The sequence below is a fragment of the Pyrgilauda ruficollis genome, unplaced genomic scaffold (assembly GCF_017590135.1).
Source record: "Pyrgilauda ruficollis isolate IOZ18807 unplaced genomic scaffold, ASM1759013v1 scaffold15, whole genome shotgun sequence".
NCBI lineage: Eukaryota > Metazoa > Chordata > Aves > Passeriformes > Passeridae > Pyrgilauda > Pyrgilauda ruficollis.
Genome location: NW_024513654.1, coordinates 16,000,851 through 16,020,908, shown reverse-complemented (window position 1 = coordinate 16,020,908; position 20,058 = coordinate 16,000,851). Strand labels below are relative to the sequence as shown.

The window sequence follows — 20,058 nt, the reverse complement described above, 5'->3', positions numbered from 1 at the left end:
GTGTAAGGAGAACCCACTGCACCCATTGACTAGAGAGATTGTTTTTCTCATCTGCATATGCTCAAATATTAAAATACTAATAGGGAATATGTTCTAAGATTATAAACTCATTCTCTGAAGCCAAGATTGGGAAAATTCCACTGCTTATATTCTGTGTTTGCTGTGTAATTAATTCCACAGCAATGCATTTCTAACAGCACCCTTGCTGTGATGAATGAACTACAACGACCCTGTGTGTGAGAAGTGCAGGGAGACAGAGGTCCAGCAGGATGTTAGTGTGGATTCTGGCAATGAAGAGTCTGCAGTTCAGCAGGAAGCTCACCTGATGGAGCAGCTGTGCAGCCGTGGTCCCTGCACTTACACTGAAAACAGTGAAAGGCTCTGGGCCTGGAATTCCATGAACTGTCACTTTGTAAGTCACGGCAGCTTTCCTTTCTCCCACGCTAAACAACTGTTCAGACAACATTCAACAGGTTACTGGACGTTTTTACACAGGCATGTTATTTCTAGGTTGCTTAAAAGAAACACAAGTCGTGAGGGCATTGACAAAGCAAAGCTGTTCAGTTCATACACGGCTCTTCCTTCCATTACGGATTGAGGCATCTAAAAACCCCAACAACCCCTCCAAAAGCCTCCATCGTATCTTGAAGCTGAAGGGAAAAAGGAAGTTTTCCAGAGGGAATAGGTAAACTACCACTGGACAAAGGGCCAACCTCCAGCACTCATTCCCCATTCTGGCTGAGCTCAAATATTTGGATTCAGCACACAGATTACTGGACAAAAAGCTATAACTTTGTTTTAACCTCCAAACTCTTTGTTCTTCCTTTCTACCCTAGTAATTCACCAAGATACCAGTTTGGCATGTACTCACAGGAGGTAATATCTGCAACACATCTGCTGCACACAGGAGCTCAGAAGGAGCTGACACTTAAGGAGTAAGCAAAATTATAAAATACATGTCTAAAGTTGCGAAAACACAAGTAACCCAGGTAACCTAACAATAAGGGCTTTTAAACAAAAATCACATCTATGCATGCATATTTTTAGATATACAGACACCTGTACATATGTATACATATCTGCACATATAAACATGGATGTGCACACACATATATAAATCTGTATGTATTTATGGAACCACAGAGTTCATCTTTTCTTGTAACAGAAATCAATTTTATTCTCACTATTTCAAAGTTGTTGGTAATTTTCATCTTCCTTTTTTTTTTTTTTTTGGTCTCAAATGCTTTGTTTACAATTCATGCATGAAGGAATGCATGAGGCTGCACTGAACCTGACTGCTCATCCACATTCCCCCAGTTGAGGAGCACATTTCTTGTTCTATACCTAACTACAGCAGAGGAGCCAGACTTTGAAAAGATTTACCTTCCCACAGTTTTATCCAGGTGGGATAACCTTACTTCCACCAAAGCAAAAAAAAAAAAAAAAAAAAAAGAAGGTAATTCACACACACAAACAAAAAATAAATTACCATAGATGCAGGCAGAGTGTTTCCAGAGGGACTTTCTTCCATTCTCCGACTGTTTATGAACAAACTGGAAATTTCTAATGTTTCATTGTGTAGGTTATGGAGCTGGACATGTCTGTAGCCTAAAGAGGAAAAATCCTTCTGTAAATACTTTGCCACATCCTAGGACACAAGTCTCATAAATGGAAAACTCAAATTTACTGTTTTTATAGCTACACTTTGCCACACAGGTAGGATTTGAAGCACTCTAATAACACTGCATTAACACTCTGTACAACAGGGTGTACAACACAAATCCTACTGCTGAGTGGCTCATAGAGCAACCTGCCTTTGTTTTACCATAATATTCAATAATATTATACATAAAATATCTGAACATCAGAACATGAATGAAGCAAGGTCAAATTCTCATTGGAAAACGTATGTGTATGACCAAATCTCCTCACATGCCAACCCAGACAGTTGTGTGACATTAAAGTGGCACAAAGCAAGTGTAAAAGAGCTACTGGCAACATGGAAACTCTCTCCCCCAGGTGTCACAGTGATCTTTCCTGATCTCTCCCTTTTTTTCACCCTTTCTCCGACTCCCCTCCAGCCATGGCTGTGAGAAATGCAATTTTCCTCTGCACAGTGATCAGCTGTTGCAGCAGTTTCTTGGGCAAAGGACAAGGCAGGAGTGAAACCCCTCCAAACTTCCTAAGGGAGCAGCCAGTCTCCTGGAGAACACAGCTCAGGAGCACCCTCAGCATGGGAGCAGGTGTGTACCACATGGCCCAGCCCCCACAAGAGCACAGCATCGGACTTTCTACAAGCCACTGGGGCAGCTGCCAGCTCCCGGGAGTCTCAGATCAGCACTGTACTGCCAGGCCGTGGTGTGCTGTCTGGTATTTGCTCCCTGTCTCTAGGAAAATGCAACTGATTAAAAATTTCCCTCTGGAAGGATTCAACCCAGGAACCTGCCGGACCATTCTGGCTTAGGGTGCCACCACGAGCTATACCGTACCTCTCTTCAGCGCTTTCAGGGGAATGATCCTCTGAGCTGTTACAGCTGAGCAGTTGTTTTCAACAACCGCAAAGCGGAGAAAGACCAGATCTTCGAAGTGAACGCGGAAAAGGAACTGCTCGTTCCACATGGGGTTGAGCGTGTTGCGGTGGATGGGCTTCGTGCGGAAGTGGCAGCTGTCCAGGGGCATCCCCAGCACGTCGATCTCGATGCAGGGGCTGCCCGTGCTGTTGCTGGGGCAAACGTTCTGGCCAGACACGATCTGCAGCCGAGGAGCACAGAGAATAATTAGTGGAGTAATCCCTCTGCTGTCATCATCCTGAGCTAAATGCTGCTCGGCACGCCCCTAAGCACAGTTTTACAACACTCGCTTTTGTGATTGCCAGGGCAGTAAGTTCAAAAGCAGAGCTCCCTCAACCATCCCACATCCCCAACACCACTGCTATGGTAACTTTCCTCTGAAAAAACACACTATACAACTGTTCAAGGCATCTGAACATTAATCCACAATGAAGGTACCAGTAATGTAGTCAAAAAGGATCACATTTTCTTCTCCATCACTCTGGGGTGATGGCACTGAGCTCTGGCTTGCTTTGGCATACACAACACAAGAATTAAGTGTGCAATTACCACAGCTGGGAAAATTCTGATTCTTATGAATTTCACTTTTCTGACACATTTCCTGGAAAGGACTAGCTTCTGAAAGTACATTTTCTTGGCCAAAAATCCATGAATTATATATCTTGTTATATGACTTTCAAAAAAATATTTTTTCAAGATTTCAATACAGCTTTTCATAATGGCTTTTTGTGCAGCTTTCCAAGTGTTCACAAATGTGAACAAATCAAGGCACATGTGTAATTTTATAGAATTGTGTAGTCCCAGGGAAAATGCTTTCAGGACTGAGTTTCAACAAATACTGTGAAGGAAACAGGGGAAGTAACTATGGATACAAATCAGCCAATACAATGACATAAAGACAAATCTTTGATCCTTTCCTCTCCAATTTCTGTTAGTTAGGCTAAATGTTGCTTTGGAAGCAAAATTTAAAGATTCAGTCTTTTCATTTAGGAGTGTGACTGTAATGCTCGTTAAAGACTGTAGTTGCATACTGTCTACTTCTATCTGTTTGCCTGTATGAAATTCCCTTTTCATGTACTTACTGTTAAAGAATATATAGCTGGCTCCTTATTATCAAGGTCTCTTTCCAATGGACAAAAATGCTGGTACATTGAGCAATTTTTATCCCACAGAACTGGGGGTTTCAGGACATATCCACAGCCACCGTTGGCCTCAAACATTGCTGCATTGAGTTGCAGTGGAAGATCTGTGAAATTAAGGCAGCCAAAACTGACAGAAAGCAATGGTACAGTGGAAAAACTGTAACAGTGAAGACAAAGTCATGTTTGAAGTATCTTTTTAAAAATCAATTTAGTTATGTACTATTTGGTTTTCAGAACTATCTGTGATTTATGTGTCCAATCTATCCAGTAATTACACAAAACTCTAAGAACAGTTCATTGTTTTCCTTTCCATTGTCTTTATTGAGCTGTAGGGCTTGCCTACAACAGTTCTCTGGGAAGTTTCCAGGAACGTGTCCTGAAATGCATAATGAAAGAGCACTGTAGATGACCTAATGGATCCCCCATGGAAAATGTGAAGGAACACAAGATAGGATAACAAATATTCAAAAAACGTTTTGATCAACATTAAACCAGCATCTAAGGTAGCACTTCTAAGTGAAAAATAGTTCAGTACCTTTTTATGCTTGCAATTATCAGAAAGGGATAACAGTTACTTGAACTGGGAAAAAAAAAAACAACCTTCAGCAATAAAATAAAAATGGAAGCGTTGCTGTCCAGGCACCTCTGGGTTATCAGGGAACCTGGTGCATTGGCATAAAGCTCCTGGACTCTCAGGTCACTGCTCTCAAGGACCAGACTGTTGTGGGATGAACCTGCTTGTGGCTGGGATGCAGGTACAGGAAGGTCCCCTTGGGAGAGCCGGGAAAAGTAAACAGGGAAAATACAAATTCACAACTTAAGAACTCCTATCACATTTCCAACGTATTAAAACGTGGGTTTGTGTAGCCTTACCGTCTGTTTGGTAGTTCAGAGCCACGAGCTGCACCCCGTGGAGCCAGAAGATCAGCGGGTGGGGGTTGGAGGAGTCGATGCGCGTGGCAGCGGGGTAGGTCCTCAGGAGCTGGCAGGTGGTGTGCTGGATCAGCTTCTGGGAATAGCGCCTGCAGAGCCGCTTGGCAGCGTTCTCGTTCAGGGACGAGATGTGGTAGCACTTGGGAGTCCTTATGATGGCACTGAGGGAGGCTGGAGAGCTGTAAGGAGAGCAAGGATCTTCCCAGGTCTGCCGCATCGCATCAAAAGGACCTGGAAAATAAACGGTGCCCTCAAGGTACAGCTGCAGGTCCAGAGGCTCCAAAAATGCAATGTTTTCTAGTGGAGTATGTGTGTGTGCTTTGGTTATGGTAGAAAAAGGTGATCCTGAAAAATGACACTACTCAGGGCAAGTGTCACAGTCCTTCTCAAACAGTAAGAGAATCCATGAGAGGAAACACAATGTCCAAGTATTGAAATAATACCATGATTAGATGTGCTAACAAACACTTTCATAAATATATACCTAATTGGCATTTGCCTGAATAAATTAAGGAATAAAATTCCCTTCTTCTCATTTATACATTTCACATGAAGAAGAGAGGCAAGACTAAAAGCCATGTGCTAACTTTCCAGATAGACAGTCTACAGAGACTGCAAAAGTTAGGGGGAAAAGGCAGCAAAATACTAATGTGCTTTAGAATTAGGCACCACACTTCCTCACTTTTAGGACACTGGCCTCTAGAAGGAAATCTCTCCTGTCTGCTGCAGTCATGCCCTTGGGCTGCAAGAAATACAACCCTCTCTGGGCTAGAAAATGAGTTCAAAATATCTCTTTATGGCAGTCACTTGAAAGGCAGGGGATCTGGGTCTTATACCTGCTCCAGAACCTTTCCTGTACTTTCTTTGTATTTCTTTACATCTGTTCACAGGCAGAGGCACAATTTCCAGGTTCACAAACTGAATCACCTGCAGAGTCTAATTTGCACAATTAAGCATTCGGACTTGTCTGAATTTCAGGCCGCTGAATTCTATTTCAGACAATAAAAATTCTTTCCTGGACTAGCCCAACAGTCCCGGCTTTCATTTGTACTTTGACAATATTCACTTACATCTTAAAAAATATAAACTTTCAGATACTTAAAATGTACATTAGTTTTGAACTGTTTATGAATTAGGGTCATCATATTTCTGATCAAGTAATCCTAATATTCCACACTCACCACTACAGTTGTAATAGTGGTACTGTAATAGCTGCTGTGCTAATGAAAACCATTCCAAAGTTTAAGGTTTTACACACTGCAAAGTATTTGATCTTTAACAACTTGGTCTGGTACATGTGTTGGATTACAGTGTCATTCCACGTGACTGGTGAAAGAAGATGCTAACTTTACCTTTTCCAGATGCTTTGGCAAGAGCAGCTGACTCCCCAGGGCTCAGCCTGCCAGGATTGTTGCCAAAAATGGACTTCCTGCTTTTTCTTTCTTTTCCTCTGCTAGAGCCAGATGGGTTTAGAGTTGACAAGCCTGTTCCCATAAATGTAAAATAAATGAGCCAAAAACATGACCAAGAGGGCAAGACATTTTCCACCATATTTTACATTATTTTCAAAGGCATGAATACTTCTGTTATATAGCACACAGGACAAGCAGTGTATTTTTCTCCACAATTTAATTTTAACATCTTTAAATAAATACACACTTTTATATATGTATATATTACGTATGGTTTTATGTATAATGCATATATGTATGCACTTATGTATAGCGAAACCCATATGAAACAATTCTCTCTCTGTGATATAACTTTTCTCCATTTTACTTTTTGGCTTCAAGAAGGTAAAGGCTTTCTCTCAAATTACTAAATGATCCAAACTGATACTAAAAAAATCTGCAGTAACAGTCCCAATGTATTCATCCTAGGAATAATTTAAAAAAATAAAAATCTTTTCTACAAAAGCCATAAATCTGCACAGTAGTGAATATAATGGAATTCATCTATGTTACAATACCTACATAATTAAATAAATGCAAGATTATGATTTAAAGATATAATATAATAAATATATGTCCAAATGCTCTTGGTTAAACAGTTTAACTTGAAAAAAATGTTTTCAGAGTCCTCTTCTTCTGTTTATTTGTATTTCAGTGTTGGTAAATACAGTCAAGTGTGCAAAATCCATTACATACTTAATGTCCAATACGTACTAGGAGTGGAGCTGGAAAGCTCTAGTATAACTATTATTCACACTTGTGCATTCTAGAAACATAATAATTAAAAGTCATGACCTGAATCCTGGTGAAGTAAACAGACTTAATCCCACTTAAGGACAATTTCTTTCTGTTGGCTTGGAGAGAGCACAAAGCATATCAGAATTAAAGTGCACAATAATTATTCTGACACCCACAGCAGTGAGATGTGGGATGCTCTCAGAAACCCAAGATGTATTTGTGATATAGAATGTAACAAAGCAAATGCAGTGTTATGTGCCTAACTGCTGCTCCTAAAACTTTCCACATTAATTCACATCAATTCACACCTGCCTAAAGACAGCTCTGGATTTAATACTAATATTTCAAATACAAATGTAAATCACAGAGAGGATGCATTGGCCTCTTGTGATTGAAGTCTGCCCACAGCTGCAAATTTTCAGCTCTCAATCTTCAAGGCATGTGTACATGTACTTACTAAAATTATGCACACAGTTTCAATGGAACTGCTTGGATTAGTCAAATTCAGAACATACATAAATGTTTTCCACGTTGGAGATGTATTGTCTCTTTGGGCCAAAGCATACACGTAAACCACAGAAGATGGTAGAAACTGGGATCAAGGAATATGAATTGACTAGAAGAATGAGGAGTTATGCACTCTCTGCTTCCAGCACTGTTTAAACGCAGTTTTCAATGGATCAAATGGATTTGGCAAGTAAGATCCAGTTTCAAAGTCCTGTTGTGGAGACAGTCACTGAGGAAACAAACTAACCTCATAAATCACCAGAGTGCAGTGCAGAGCCCCAGGGCTGACAACCCAGCATGATGGCCAGGGGGTACACTGCAGCTGGCAGCTTCCTTTCAGTCCCTGCCATGCTTTACATGTTACACACCTCTTCCCACAGACAAGCTCCATTTTTCACTCAAATTTAAACTTGACTTCAAAATATAGCTTTATCAATTCACAGAATCATCAAATCACAAAATAATAGAGGTTGACAAGGATATGGAAGTCATCTGGTCCAACTCTCTGGTCAAAGTAGGATCAGCTCCGATCCCACCATACTGTACATAAATCCTATTGTACTACCACAGTGCCAGAGTAAATGTTTTGTGTTTCCCTAGAACCTCAGCGCCATACTCTTCGAGTTACAGAATTTAGTGCCCATCTCATGTGTTAAATATAAGCACAGTGCTTTCTGCTTCTGGACTTAATCCAGAGGACTGCAAGCTTCCCTGCCCTTCTCCCTCTCCCCATACTAACGGAAAGGTTAAACTGTAATTGCCACCTTCTCACCATGTGTTTCTGACCAACAGAAAGTCTGCAGGTTTGCAGACCTTAAAAGGGAATTTACAGCATTTTTATATGCAGGGTGCCCCTTTTTATGTTCACTTTAATTTCTTGGGAAGTGATTCTATAGGGGCAGATAATCTGATATGATGGAGATGGTGACAATTTCATGCTGGTGAGCGCAGATGGCTCCCTGCTCCCTCCACTTGAGTGTGCAAATCCTGCTCTTATGTACTCAGTTTTTCTACTCATTCTGTAAGGATCTCAGCACCAAGGTGATGAGCCATGTGCCAGCAGCAGTGCTCAGGGGTGCTCCACTGCCCTCAGCTTGGGTGACCCAAGAGAACACACCTCCAGCCTTTCAGATAATGGTGCAATATCCAACATACTGGAATTCAAGTTAAGCAAGGACTGTAAGGTCAAAGAGCACAGAAGCAAGAAGAGCCATGGTGGGTTCCTCGTTACCAGAGGTTTTATAAACAAGAAATGTTATTTTCTCCACATGACAAATTCTGTTTTGACCAGGGAACACTTAGGCAAGTCTGTGTTACCCAGCAGGTTAGGGTAAGTGAACATTATGGTCCTTGTCCTTTTTTATAGTCACAATCAGTGATTAACATTCAGGGATGTAGGCAAATGTAAACACAGAACAAAATTATATGAAGACAGAAGAAATAAAGTATTTGCACCATTAATCAGACACTGACATGAATCCTACTCTCCCTATTTCCAAAACTCCTGCATTTTCTGAGCTGGTTAGGAACACAGGCACTAGAGCTGCACAGCCATGGATCGAGCAGCCTTGTTCCCATCATTCATGGGCAATACTGGGTAAGGCACTGCACCACATCTGTGCCCTCCAGCTGAGCAGAGGAACCCAGGCAGTGGCATGGTGGCCATGCAAGCCTAAATTCCCTCAGAGAAGGCAGTATTTTTCTCAAAGGAGACAAAATTTGTTGGAAAAGTAATTTCTACAGTTTTATGTGTTCATCTGTGAAAGGAGATAATATTCTTAATTGTTCTATTCATGATCCCTTTAAAGCAAGAGGAAAAAATCTGAGAAGGAAAGAAGGTATTTCTTTAATAACCAGTATTACATTAAAAATTAAATACTTCTAACTTTTCTTAGACCATCAGAATTTTTTATGTGTCAAAATGCTTGGAACAGCCCAAACTATCCCCATTTAATCTTGAATACCTTTCTTTAAAAGAAAATATTTTACTTGAAAGATATCTCATTGCAGCTTTCATTAAAAAGAGTATCAGATTTGGATATTTAGAAGTCATTATTTTTACAAGTGACACCTACAATTTTTAAAGTTATAGAAGATTATAAAAGAATGTCTGTCCATTTTTCAGCATGTTTATCTTGCCTATTTGACACTATTTTATGTTTGGTTAGCTTCTCTAATCTGATTATAGTTCTGTTTGTGTAAGATCATGATTTGGCAGAATTGCTAACTTTTCCACAGAGAACCATTCCACTAAAGAACAGATTTTTCATTCAAAACATAAAACATATCAATAAACAATAAATTCTCAATTTAAAAGTATTTATGTACATAGTATGAGCCAAAATATACCCAACCTCATATTTCAGTACGGAGCAAGTGCCTGTTAGTGATCTCTTCAGTTACTCCCTCTCTTCTTCTCTGCAAAAGTTATTCTTCCTACTGTACAGAAGAAGATTCTCTGATTTCCATAACTGCTTCCATGAAGACTGAGTGAGAGTGTGCAAGCAGCTGCCCTTACCCACCCTATGAAAAGGTGCTTTACCCTTGCAAATGGCTCCTCTCCTGTCCACTTGGGAAAGAACAGAAAATGCAGCTATAGGCAAAGGTGAACACACTAAACAAAGGTCACTTAAAGAAATGTGACACACTCTACCTTCAAGGCCTTAAGAATATTTTCCTTCTTAATTCAGTAAGTCCTTACATGGAAACTCAGAGCTCTTAAGATAAAGCTTTCTGTCATCTGGCATTTGGCAGTGAAGCAGTTGTCTAAGTTGTGAAGACTGGCAAATTTCACTTTTGTAAACATTTTAATATGACAAACAGTATGTATTCACATAATTTATGAACACTACTTCTCAGCCAGGAGCTGCTATTATGGAGACTACCAAATCATGAAGAACGAACCTCCTCGACTACTTCAAACTAATTCAAAACATAAACATAATGTCTCCAGGAATTAGAAAGCTTAAAGCAATAAAACAGGGCAGTGCACTTACCCGGGAACTTTACAGCTTGACAGTAAATGACAAGATCTGATAGCTCTGGGGCTATTTGTCTGCTTTCCTTCTTATTCTGTGGAAGATAGAATTCTTCACCCAGCTCCATGTCGTAAACCTGAGTGATAACACCAAGAACATTTAATAATATTACTGAATGTAGAAGAACTCTTGCATATCTTACTTATGTCTTTGAAATATTTCACCTCTTTCTTCCTATATGATTTCTCTTCTTACCTAACATATCTCCCTCCCACGTGCACATTTCTGATCAATACCTGCTACTGATTCTGCAGTAATGTGTAAAAACCTTATTCAGTCAGTTCTGCAAACATTGAGACAAAACACATCCATGTTGAGAAGAATCTACAATACACTGGTTCTTTTTTCAGATGATTTAATAAGAGATGCTTGATTATCTGATATTTAGTGCAGTATTTTAAACTTATTTTGTAGCATAAAGATGCTGAAGATTCAGATGAAATCAGTTCCATCAATATTAATTTTCAGCCAAGCAGCCTATATATACTATAACCTCTGAGGACTTTTCTTGAACAGTATATTGAGCATTTGTTCTACTTTGGCTATTTTCTCTGGTGTCTTTCCATGCTTCCTATTGTTTCCCTTCATTAAGTGCATTTGCTATCTGATGTCTCAGTTACCTAAACTGTTTGAACCTGGTTAAATATAAAAGTGCAGCTGAGAAGAAAGAGGAAAAAAGCAGAACTACCTTTCCTTTATTATTGTAAGTAGCACAATCAGCCTTCTTTAGTCGTTTGGCAGTCTCTTCATTATATTCAAACTGCAGTTTATCACTTGATAATTTATTCTCAGGTCGATCTTCAAGAATATTATCTAAAAATTAACGAGATTTTAATAAACATAAAGCCAAACAATTTCAACTGGAAATTTAATTTGAATTAACAATACTTGTGGACAGTGTTGTGAATCTTATACGAATAATCAGATGCTAAAATAATGCATTTACTGGTCAGAGCATCATCCTCTAGTAGTAACCTTCTATTTAAAAATTTAATGCCTGGGTTTGGTTAAGACACAGCCTTTCCTTTAAAGCCCATCCTTTTGTGCTCAGAAGATCTTTAAAACCAAACAATCTAATGAATTAAGTTTGCCATCTGAAAACAACTGATATTCCTGAATGAAAAAAAAATGCCAAAGACCAAAGCACAATTAAGCCCATCAAATATGTAAACATTTTGTACAGCGATTTTTGGCTTTCCTCTCCTTACTTTCACCATGCACAAATATGTTTTACATCTGTAGAAATACCTCTTCAAAGCTACATATTTTTCAGAGAACAGTATGCCTAATAATGATGTGGTAATTCTGGACCAAAATGCTGCAGTTGTCACAAAAGGAATGGTTTCAATTTATTCCTGATAATCCTGATGCTTTGACCATATTCTTTTTATGCATAACAAGTGTCACACATGCAGGCTTCTAACAGTTCCTGCCCAGTTAACAATGCCATACAAGAATATCTGCTTGCATTTATAATATGAAGTAGAAACTATATATTCACACTGTCACATTGAACAGGCTGAAGATGCAGTGCTGATTTCATGCAGTTAAAATGCTCAACCAAGTGGCTTTTACCTTCCTGGCTGTTAGGAGCAGGAGAAGCATTAAGGACATCAGCTACAGGGAAACGAGTCAGAGAGGGAATAAGAGTAAAGGGAATTAAGATTTAGAGTCAGAGAAATGAAAAGTAAGTGTCAGTTGTAAAACTATTAGCCTTACACAAAAAAAATGTATTGGTAAGAAAAATAAAACTGAATCTCTTTTAGAAAGTTTACAGACCATTATTTAGATTAGTTTTAACAAAATATTAAGATAATTAAAGACTTCAAAGAATAATCATTGTAATAAAGTAGTAAACCATGCTGCAGATTCCTTCACATACTGGAAGGTGTGTTTCTTACTAGCTTCAGATTTTTCAAACCTTCTCTTAACTAGAACAGTGCTAAAAAGTCACTTACTGCAATCAGTTTGCCAAATTTTCATGGCAAATCTGTTAGCAAAGATTTGAGTTTCCACTGCAATTTACATCTACAGCATCTCCACCCTGTTGCTCACAAAGAGTATGCTCAAGTAGCCAGCTAGGCCAACTTTCAGGCAAAATGCAACTAAAAGCAGTATTGACATCAAACTCATAAATAACATTGCTATTCCACAAGCAGCGTCAAGTCTTGAACTGCATTTGTTAATTTTGTGACTATTTTTAAAATCACTAAACACAGGAGCAAGTAATGTAAACAAGAGACCACCTGGAAAGAAGTCCTGTGCTGCAGGACATCTCGAGCCTTAGATCTTCTGTGAACATGGCACCTAGAACTTAAATGGGTCCTCACCAGAATGAAAAGTGCAGTGAGTGAAGCACTTCACTGTTCACTCAGGAGAACATCTCCAGCTGTGTCAGACCAGTTGTCCATCTAGCCCAGTATTCTCTTGCTGATAGTGGCAACAGAGCAACCAGCCACTAATCACCACCCCAGCAATCACAATCACTGAATCATAGGGATGTTGGACCAAATACTGCTACCAATAACAGTTGCTTATACATCTCTTCAGGAATTTGTCCAATCCTTTTGTAAATATGCTGATGCCATTTGGCTCTGCAATTTTCCATGGCAGCACATTCCAGAAGTTTACTACCAGCTGCACAAACAAATATTTTACCTATTTTAGACTGATCTTCCACTTGTTTTACTGAGCACCTGCTAGATCTAACAAGTAACATTCTGTGCTTCATGACTTAGTAAACCTGCTTCCAATTCACCCCTCAGTCCTCTTCTCTACCAGTTGAAGAATTTCAGCCTTTTCAGACTCGTGCAAGGACACTGCTTACCCAGCTCATGCCTGAGCTAGAAGATTCACGTCTTATTACCACAGTTCTAACAAAAGCACTGTAACAAACAAACAAAGAAATAAATATAGTTACCATCAGAGAGAGATTCATAGTCATAGTCATATTCATCCTCTTCATCTTCTTCCTCTTCATTGGTAGGTGTGGGGTTGCTAGCACCGTTGCTAGCCTGTGCTTGCAAATGTGCCAGCTGGTGAGCCTACAACAGAAACACTTACTACATCACTGCTAAGCACTTTAAAGAGAAAAAGAGTTTTCATGTTCGTATCTTGTTTTGTGTCAATGAAAGCACTGAATATATCAAGTGAGAAATAAGTAAGATTGTTAAGATCATGCTAAAATACCACTTTAGGGGTTTGAACATAAAGAGAACTCATGTTGCAAGAAAAGCACTTATTAAGATATGAAACCTAATTAATTATGGAAAAATGTCAAAGTTGCACATCATTCAAGACTGCCTTTTTCCAGCCTGAGATATGCTGTTTCAGAAACAGTTAAATACTTTTTCAAAAGATGGAAATTATCCATATACTGGCATGATCAATGTGATTTACTCATCTGATAACAATAATTTAAGTCTAATGCAATTGTGTTTACATTTTGAGTAATGGCAATTAGTTTTCAAGGATTCAACTGAACTGCTGACTAACCATAGACATTATTAGATTGAGGCTACTTGAGATGCAGCCCTAAATTTTAGAAATCAAAAAAATTCCCACATGGGAATAAACACTATTTGAGTAGCAGAGTCTCCCACAAAAAGTCAATTAAAAAAAAGAGTATTTGACTGGCTTACATTTGAAAAAAGAAACAAAGCAGAACTCTACCAAAAATTACTACATACTGTAAATACACACATATACTCAATGACTATTTCTCAATAAACATGAGCAGTAAATGTTAAAACTACAGAGAAAAAGATTCATTTATGTTTGTCATGCAGAGCATGTGGTGTTAATCATAATATTATGAAGTTTTATAAAATTAATAGACACTAAAATTAACTTAAGCTGTAGCTATAATTTACTATATGTGTTGTCTACTTATTTGAAAGCACTGCAATCCACTGTGAGTTATTCAAGCATGCATGTGCATTAGACTATTCTGTGGTACATTGGAATTAGCAAAAATTTCAAACACAAATGAACGATTTCTAACAAGAGCTGGGTCTTTCTGCTTGCTCTTAAGAAAGGACTATACCTTTTGTTTCAATATATCCACTGGTGTTTGATGGGCTTTCAGCTTCTTGTTTTTAAGCAGGATTTTTCTTCTCAGTTGGCCAGGGGAAGGCAACATGGGATCGTCAGAAAAGTCACTCTCAAATAAAAACTTTGTCACCAACTTATCTCCAAACACATTCTGAAATATCAAGAACAGGTGATGTATTATGGAAAACCCCAGGGCTCGTGCTTGGAACACCCGCTGGCAGTGGACAGCCTACCTTGAAGATCTCGGCCATCTTGCGCTGCTGGGGCAGCGAGCAGTGGTTCTCTATGGAGATGATGACCGGCATGTCCGAGGTGATGAACGCGTTGCGATCGATGGCTTCCACCACCTCCTGCCAGGGAGAGAGAGAGAGGCCATTGAAAGAACATGGCAGCATTCTGCAGCTCTCAGTTAACCTACTGCTAGCTGGGAGGGGAGATGTCCTGGGATAGGACATGAAATAACATGACGCGGACATGTTGCTCTTTTCAAGGCAAAAAGGGACTTTTTAATTTCTAACTCTAACATTGACAGATTTCCAAAAGTGACAGTGGATTGGAGGGTGAAAGTGCCACCTCTCCAATGACACTGGACAAACCAACAGTCCATCAAACTTCTCCTCTTCCATAAAAGAATGCAAAACAATAAGTTATTTACATAAAGTGTGTGAGAAAGTTCATAACAAGAATGTAAACATCAGAAGGCTTAGAAAATCTTAAAAAATCAGAGCAACAGGGAGAGGTCTGCTTTCCTCTGTAAGAAGGAAGAGGCCACTCTGTGCTTTCAAAGCAAGCTGGCATCTTGTTACAACACAAGTGGTAACACCTACTTTTGTTACTTAGGTACCAACAAAAAGACAGAAAATTACACTACATGTGCTACAAAAACTAGCTTGAAAGCATATTTACCACTGAGAATTTAATGTCTGACATAATCTATAGTTTATATTCTAATTTAGCCCATTAGAAAATTTGTATTTTTCTAGTAGGCAATTTTTTTCCCCTTCATTACAGAAAAAAAATAACTTCCCATTTTTTTTTGTTTCTACATGCAATTACCAGCATACCTTAAAAGAGATCTTTGTAGTAAGAGTGTGCCCATGATAAATGATAGGCATCCCATCATCACCATCCCAGCAGTCCAATTCTACACTTCTGCAGCCTTGTAAAAGAACCTATAATGCAATTGAACAGTGTAAGCACATCTAAACTGCAGTATCATGACATCAAAGCAGAAGACAGACATTGCAGAGCTGAATGAAAGTCCAGTGAATCAGCAAAATTGCTGGAAAGAGCAATCTCTGTGAAGTGAACAGCCCATGGAATGTACAGTCCCCAGCTAACTGCATTCCCTAACTGAATTCCCTATTTCCCATTGAAAAAGATGGGGAAAATTAAGCAAAGCATGTATGCTCTTGGGAGAACTACCATAAAGCTTTGTAATTCATGGTATCATACAGGACACATTGAATCTGTTTGCAGATGGTGCTTCTTATTATATGGCTTAATTTTCTGAGAGAGAGAGGAACATTCCCATATTTCTACCTCCAAAAACAGCTATAAAGCAACATGGCAATTTATTTCAGGTTGTTCCCATGACAGCTTATGGGGAAAGCACCTACAGTTTGTCTGCTAGTTTTTTTGTTATTATTAGTTTTATAAATAAAAGATAGTCTGAAAATGAAGTCTTAAGAAGCACAACTATGAGTATAGTTACAATGGAAATGTGCCAGGCCATGTTAATCAAATATATTAAGCTATTTACAGCCATCAATTCATTCATCAATTTTTAAATTATTCATTTATTAATTTTAGAAAAGCCATTGCTAGAAAAACCAAGGAAGCAAAGAGGAAGGATGAAGGAGGAGATGAGCTATTCCATCTTTTGGTAGCCCAGCTTATTACTGTGATCAGTATCTAGCATGCCTGTCATCTGTAGTACAAGCTAATATTTTACTGAATAAAAGATCCTAAAAGTTAAAACCATTTCCAGCAAAACCATTCATGAACAAAGAAAAAATTACTTCTACTCAAAACCTGAATAATTTTATTTCAGACAGCTGTGTCCATAGCTGGCACTCCACCACTTCTTGCGAGAGCCAGACACACTGAGCCAGAACAAAGTGCCCCTTCAGCTGGCAACAAGCACTTGAGGGACAGGAAGAAGCTTTTCTTAATCATGCAAACTTAGAAGGCAGTTGGTCTCTATCTCACTTCCCATCTATTACCAACACAATACTAAGATCACTGTGCAGTGCTACTACAGGAACTTCTGCAATTGCATTACTCAGTGCAGTCACGTTATTCAGGATTTCCTAACACAGCCTCACCTCTCTGCCTACAACCCCAGGTGAAGGAGCACACGGGACACCAGATGAGTCCATTCTCAGTGGTGCGTCATTAACTCTCAGCATAATGAAAACAATGCTGCCAGGAAGTTTGATGCTTTCTCCAGCATTTTGTAAACACAGACACATACAAACATATATATATATATACACACAAATATAGAACTGAAAGCCCAAGGGAGAAATTGTTCCTTCCCTGGTCAGCACAAATCAGCCATAAAGTCTAAAACCTGTAGAATATTCCTAGAAGTAACATTTTTAGAAGTTAAAGTTCTATTTGAAATTAGTCTTTGCAGTGCAATGTACAGTATCTCAGTAGTGTTTCTGACGTCTGAATGAACTAAAATATTAGATCAGTCTTTCCTGTGGGAAAGTCTAATTTTAGTAGGTTGGGTCAGACTGACTGGTGTCTAAATGCTATGTATCTCAAACTAAACCCATTTTTTTGTTTTAGAAAAGGCATTTGAGCACAACTGTGCTTACAGGCAGCTTTCCCACACATCATGTTTTCCAACATTTTGCAAGCAGGGGTTTAGGACATTTAGATTTTCAAAGCAAAAAGGTCATGTTCCTGAAACTTGCCAGTAAAAAAAACAAGTTGATGTTGAAAGCCACACAACAATCCAATCCTGCATACCTGGCTGTAGAGCTCCACTGAGGACTCCCCTTTAAGCTGATGGCCAGTAAGGTAAGTATTGTGTGAGGATTCTATGTAGTAATATGAGAGAGGAAAGTGCAAGTCCTCAGCATTCTCCTGTGATTCATCATTTTTGGAGGCAAAGTTGTCTTTATCCATCAAAAATCTAGAAGTGAGAAGATGTGAGTAAATTTTCTGCTGTGATGAGCATTTTGTGACTCTCCGAGAAACATCAATACACTGGTATCATCTTTTTACATATATATACAAACATATATATATATATATGAATGTAAGAAGTAATTACCTTGCAAATCCTTCAAAAGATAGCAGCCCCTGCTGGCACATGTTCACACTAGGTTCAAATTTCTATGAGGAGGAAGAAATCAAAGATATATATAATAACAATTCTTAGAAACATGTCTTTGTCATGTTTTTATATGTAGTCTGCTCACAGCACTACACAGTATTTAAACACAGTCTTTTTGTGGATAAAGTAATCAGGTGCCTGCAAACTGTGTTTTACAAATGACTACGCAAACATACTAAAATCATAATCATAAATCAAGGAACAATTGAGGTTGAAAGGGATGTTGGGAGATTGCCTAATCCAACCTCCTCTTCAAAGCTGAGACAGAAATGAAATTGAAATTAAGAAAGATTTATGATCAGGTGTCCTACTCCTATCTAGTATGCTTAAATAAAACATACCACCAACTCAACAAGAGTTGTGGTATTCCAACTCGAAGTTTCATTAGAATTTCTGTCTTTTAAACTCCGCAATTCTGTCTTACATGTTGATAGTTATAGATAGTTTTTAGCCTTTGTTAACTGTTAAACAGGGGCTTAGTTTTGGAGTATATTAATTATGCATGGAGGAATTTGGAAGAATAAAAATTTTTCTACACACTTTCTAAAATCTTCAGCCATGGTACATAAGGGAATAAAATGGCCATATTTGCTCTGGAAATTTTTTTTTTTACAATAAAACAAAAATATGTGGAAATGGTGCTTTTTATAGTTGCAAAGTAAGATTATGCTCAATCAAATGTGGTCCCAGACAAAGAAAAAAGAAAAGAATTTTCATTAACACTTTTCCTAGGTGGTGACATCCCTTCCCTGCTACAGTACACATTGCTAATAAAACTATTTATTTTCATTTTTTAAATGGATATATTTATGGACATCCATACAATTTTCTGGCCCAAAATAAAGATAGTATTAAATTTTAAATTCAAGTAAACCGCAGAGACAATATCAGTGAAAGGAGATACCCACACAGATGCTATTCTGAACAACACACAACATTAATGGGGAAAATGGAAGTAAGAGGAGCTCTAGTAAAAAGGAAATGCAAGGTATTTGTATTACACACCTGGATAATACTGAGGATTTCATCATAGGTGCAGTGTTCTCCTTGGCAATTCACTAGGAAGTCGTTCAGCTGCTGGATTCCTACTCCAAATACTCCCAGTGATGTGCTTTCAACTCCAGTACCATTGGTTACGATGCTGGCAGCAGCAATAGCATCAGATATTTGCCTCTGGTTGTCTGATAGCTGCTGCCTGCTCTTAATGAACAAACCAAGGTCTGAAACATTTCTAGTCAACAAATCTTAAAAGAAAAATGAGGAAATATAAGCTAAACAATTATGTGTATTACATATCCTGTATAGAATATAATCTAGTATACAGTACACACAAGTATCTCACTGGGTGTTTTAGCAGTAAATTAGAACAAAATCATCTTGTTTCTACCCACTAATAAAAGAGAGAGCATTAAGCATGCATGTGAGCAGACTACAAGTGTCCAATTACTCAGAACAAAATCCTGAAACCTTTAACATGGATCCCAGGACTCTCCTGCTCCCTCTCACCACCACAAACAGCAACAAAGCCTTTCCTTCACTGTGTGCAACCCCACACCCTTCCTGTTCAATTGCCCTTTATCTTCTTCCAGTTTCATATGCCAATTGTTCTGCACCCTCCCCACAAGCTGCTTGGGAGAAAGACTGTTTTCTTTACATGTGGCCAAAGTCCCAGACAGATTATGGTAACTGAGGAATGTAAAGGGGGACAGAGGCTTCCTTCCCCTTTATCCCACATAAAACAGATCCACTAGGAAAGCAGATAAGAAAAAAACAGCCACATGGGACACAGGGCACAGCCTCCTCATTCCTCCTCCCTATATTTGCTCAGTGTTTTAGCCCTTCCAGGGCTCCTGCAACCTGTACAGATCCCTGGGCTCACCATTCAGCAACAAGTTTTATTCCTCTGCTATTACCAGTTACACCTGCATCTGGCTAATGGAAATCTGGAATACTTTTTCATCCCTTTATTTTTGTCTTCTATCCCACTAACTAGGTATTAGGGCAGGCATGGCAGCAGTCCTCTACTTAAACTTGTAACTGATAAGGAGACTGACTGAGACACATTTTATTAAGGCAAATAACCGAAGCTGCTCAATAGTCTAACAATTGCATTTTTCTCTTTAACAAACCTAAATCAGGCTGGAATCCACTGCTATTTTCATCAATCTTCAAATTAGTATAAAGTGGAGCAGGCTCTAAGCCAGATCGATTGCAAGGCACAGCATAAACATCAAAAAGGTCTTTCAGATCCTTGCGGCTACGGACACTGCAAAA

At 38.8% G+C, this 20,058-nt stretch overlaps 1 protein-coding gene across 5 annotated transcripts in view; it reads right to left on the bottom strand.

The window, feature by feature from the left end:
- PLCE1 (phospholipase C epsilon 1) overlaps window positions 1-20,058 on the bottom strand; it is a 139,574-nt gene that overhangs the window by 8,967 nt on the left and 110,549 nt on the right. For 3 of the 5 annotated variants that reach the window (XM_041460928.1, XM_041460930.1, XM_041460932.1), the window contains 17 exons: window positions 19,914-20,050; window positions 18,790-19,028; window positions 17,722-17,783; window positions 17,415-17,580; window positions 15,497-15,604; window positions 14,666-14,782; window positions 14,425-14,583; window positions 13,300-13,423; window positions 11,955-11,996; window positions 11,068-11,192; window positions 10,338-10,455; window positions 5,998-6,129; window positions 4,586-4,876; window positions 3,653-3,816; window positions 2,490-2,751; window positions 1,490-1,608; window positions 323-451 (listed from right to left, as the gene is read on the bottom strand). In XM_041460928.1, coding sequence (XP_041316862.1) covers window positions 323-451; window positions 1,490-1,608; window positions 2,490-2,751; window positions 3,653-3,816; window positions 4,586-4,876; window positions 5,998-6,129; window positions 10,338-10,455; window positions 11,068-11,192; window positions 11,955-11,996; window positions 13,300-13,423; window positions 14,425-14,583; window positions 14,666-14,782; window positions 15,497-15,604; window positions 17,415-17,580; window positions 17,722-17,783; window positions 18,790-19,028; window positions 19,914-20,050 — 2,494 coding nt within the window. The remainder of the gene's footprint in view (window positions 1-322; window positions 452-1,489; window positions 1,609-2,489; window positions 2,752-3,652; window positions 3,817-4,585; window positions 4,877-5,997; window positions 6,130-10,337; window positions 10,456-11,067; window positions 11,193-11,954; window positions 11,997-13,299; window positions 13,424-14,424; window positions 14,584-14,665; window positions 14,783-15,496; window positions 15,605-17,414; window positions 17,581-17,721; window positions 17,784-18,789; window positions 19,029-19,913; window positions 20,051-20,058) is intronic. The other 2 variants (XM_041460929.1, XM_041460931.1) reach the window with 1 other exon arrangement.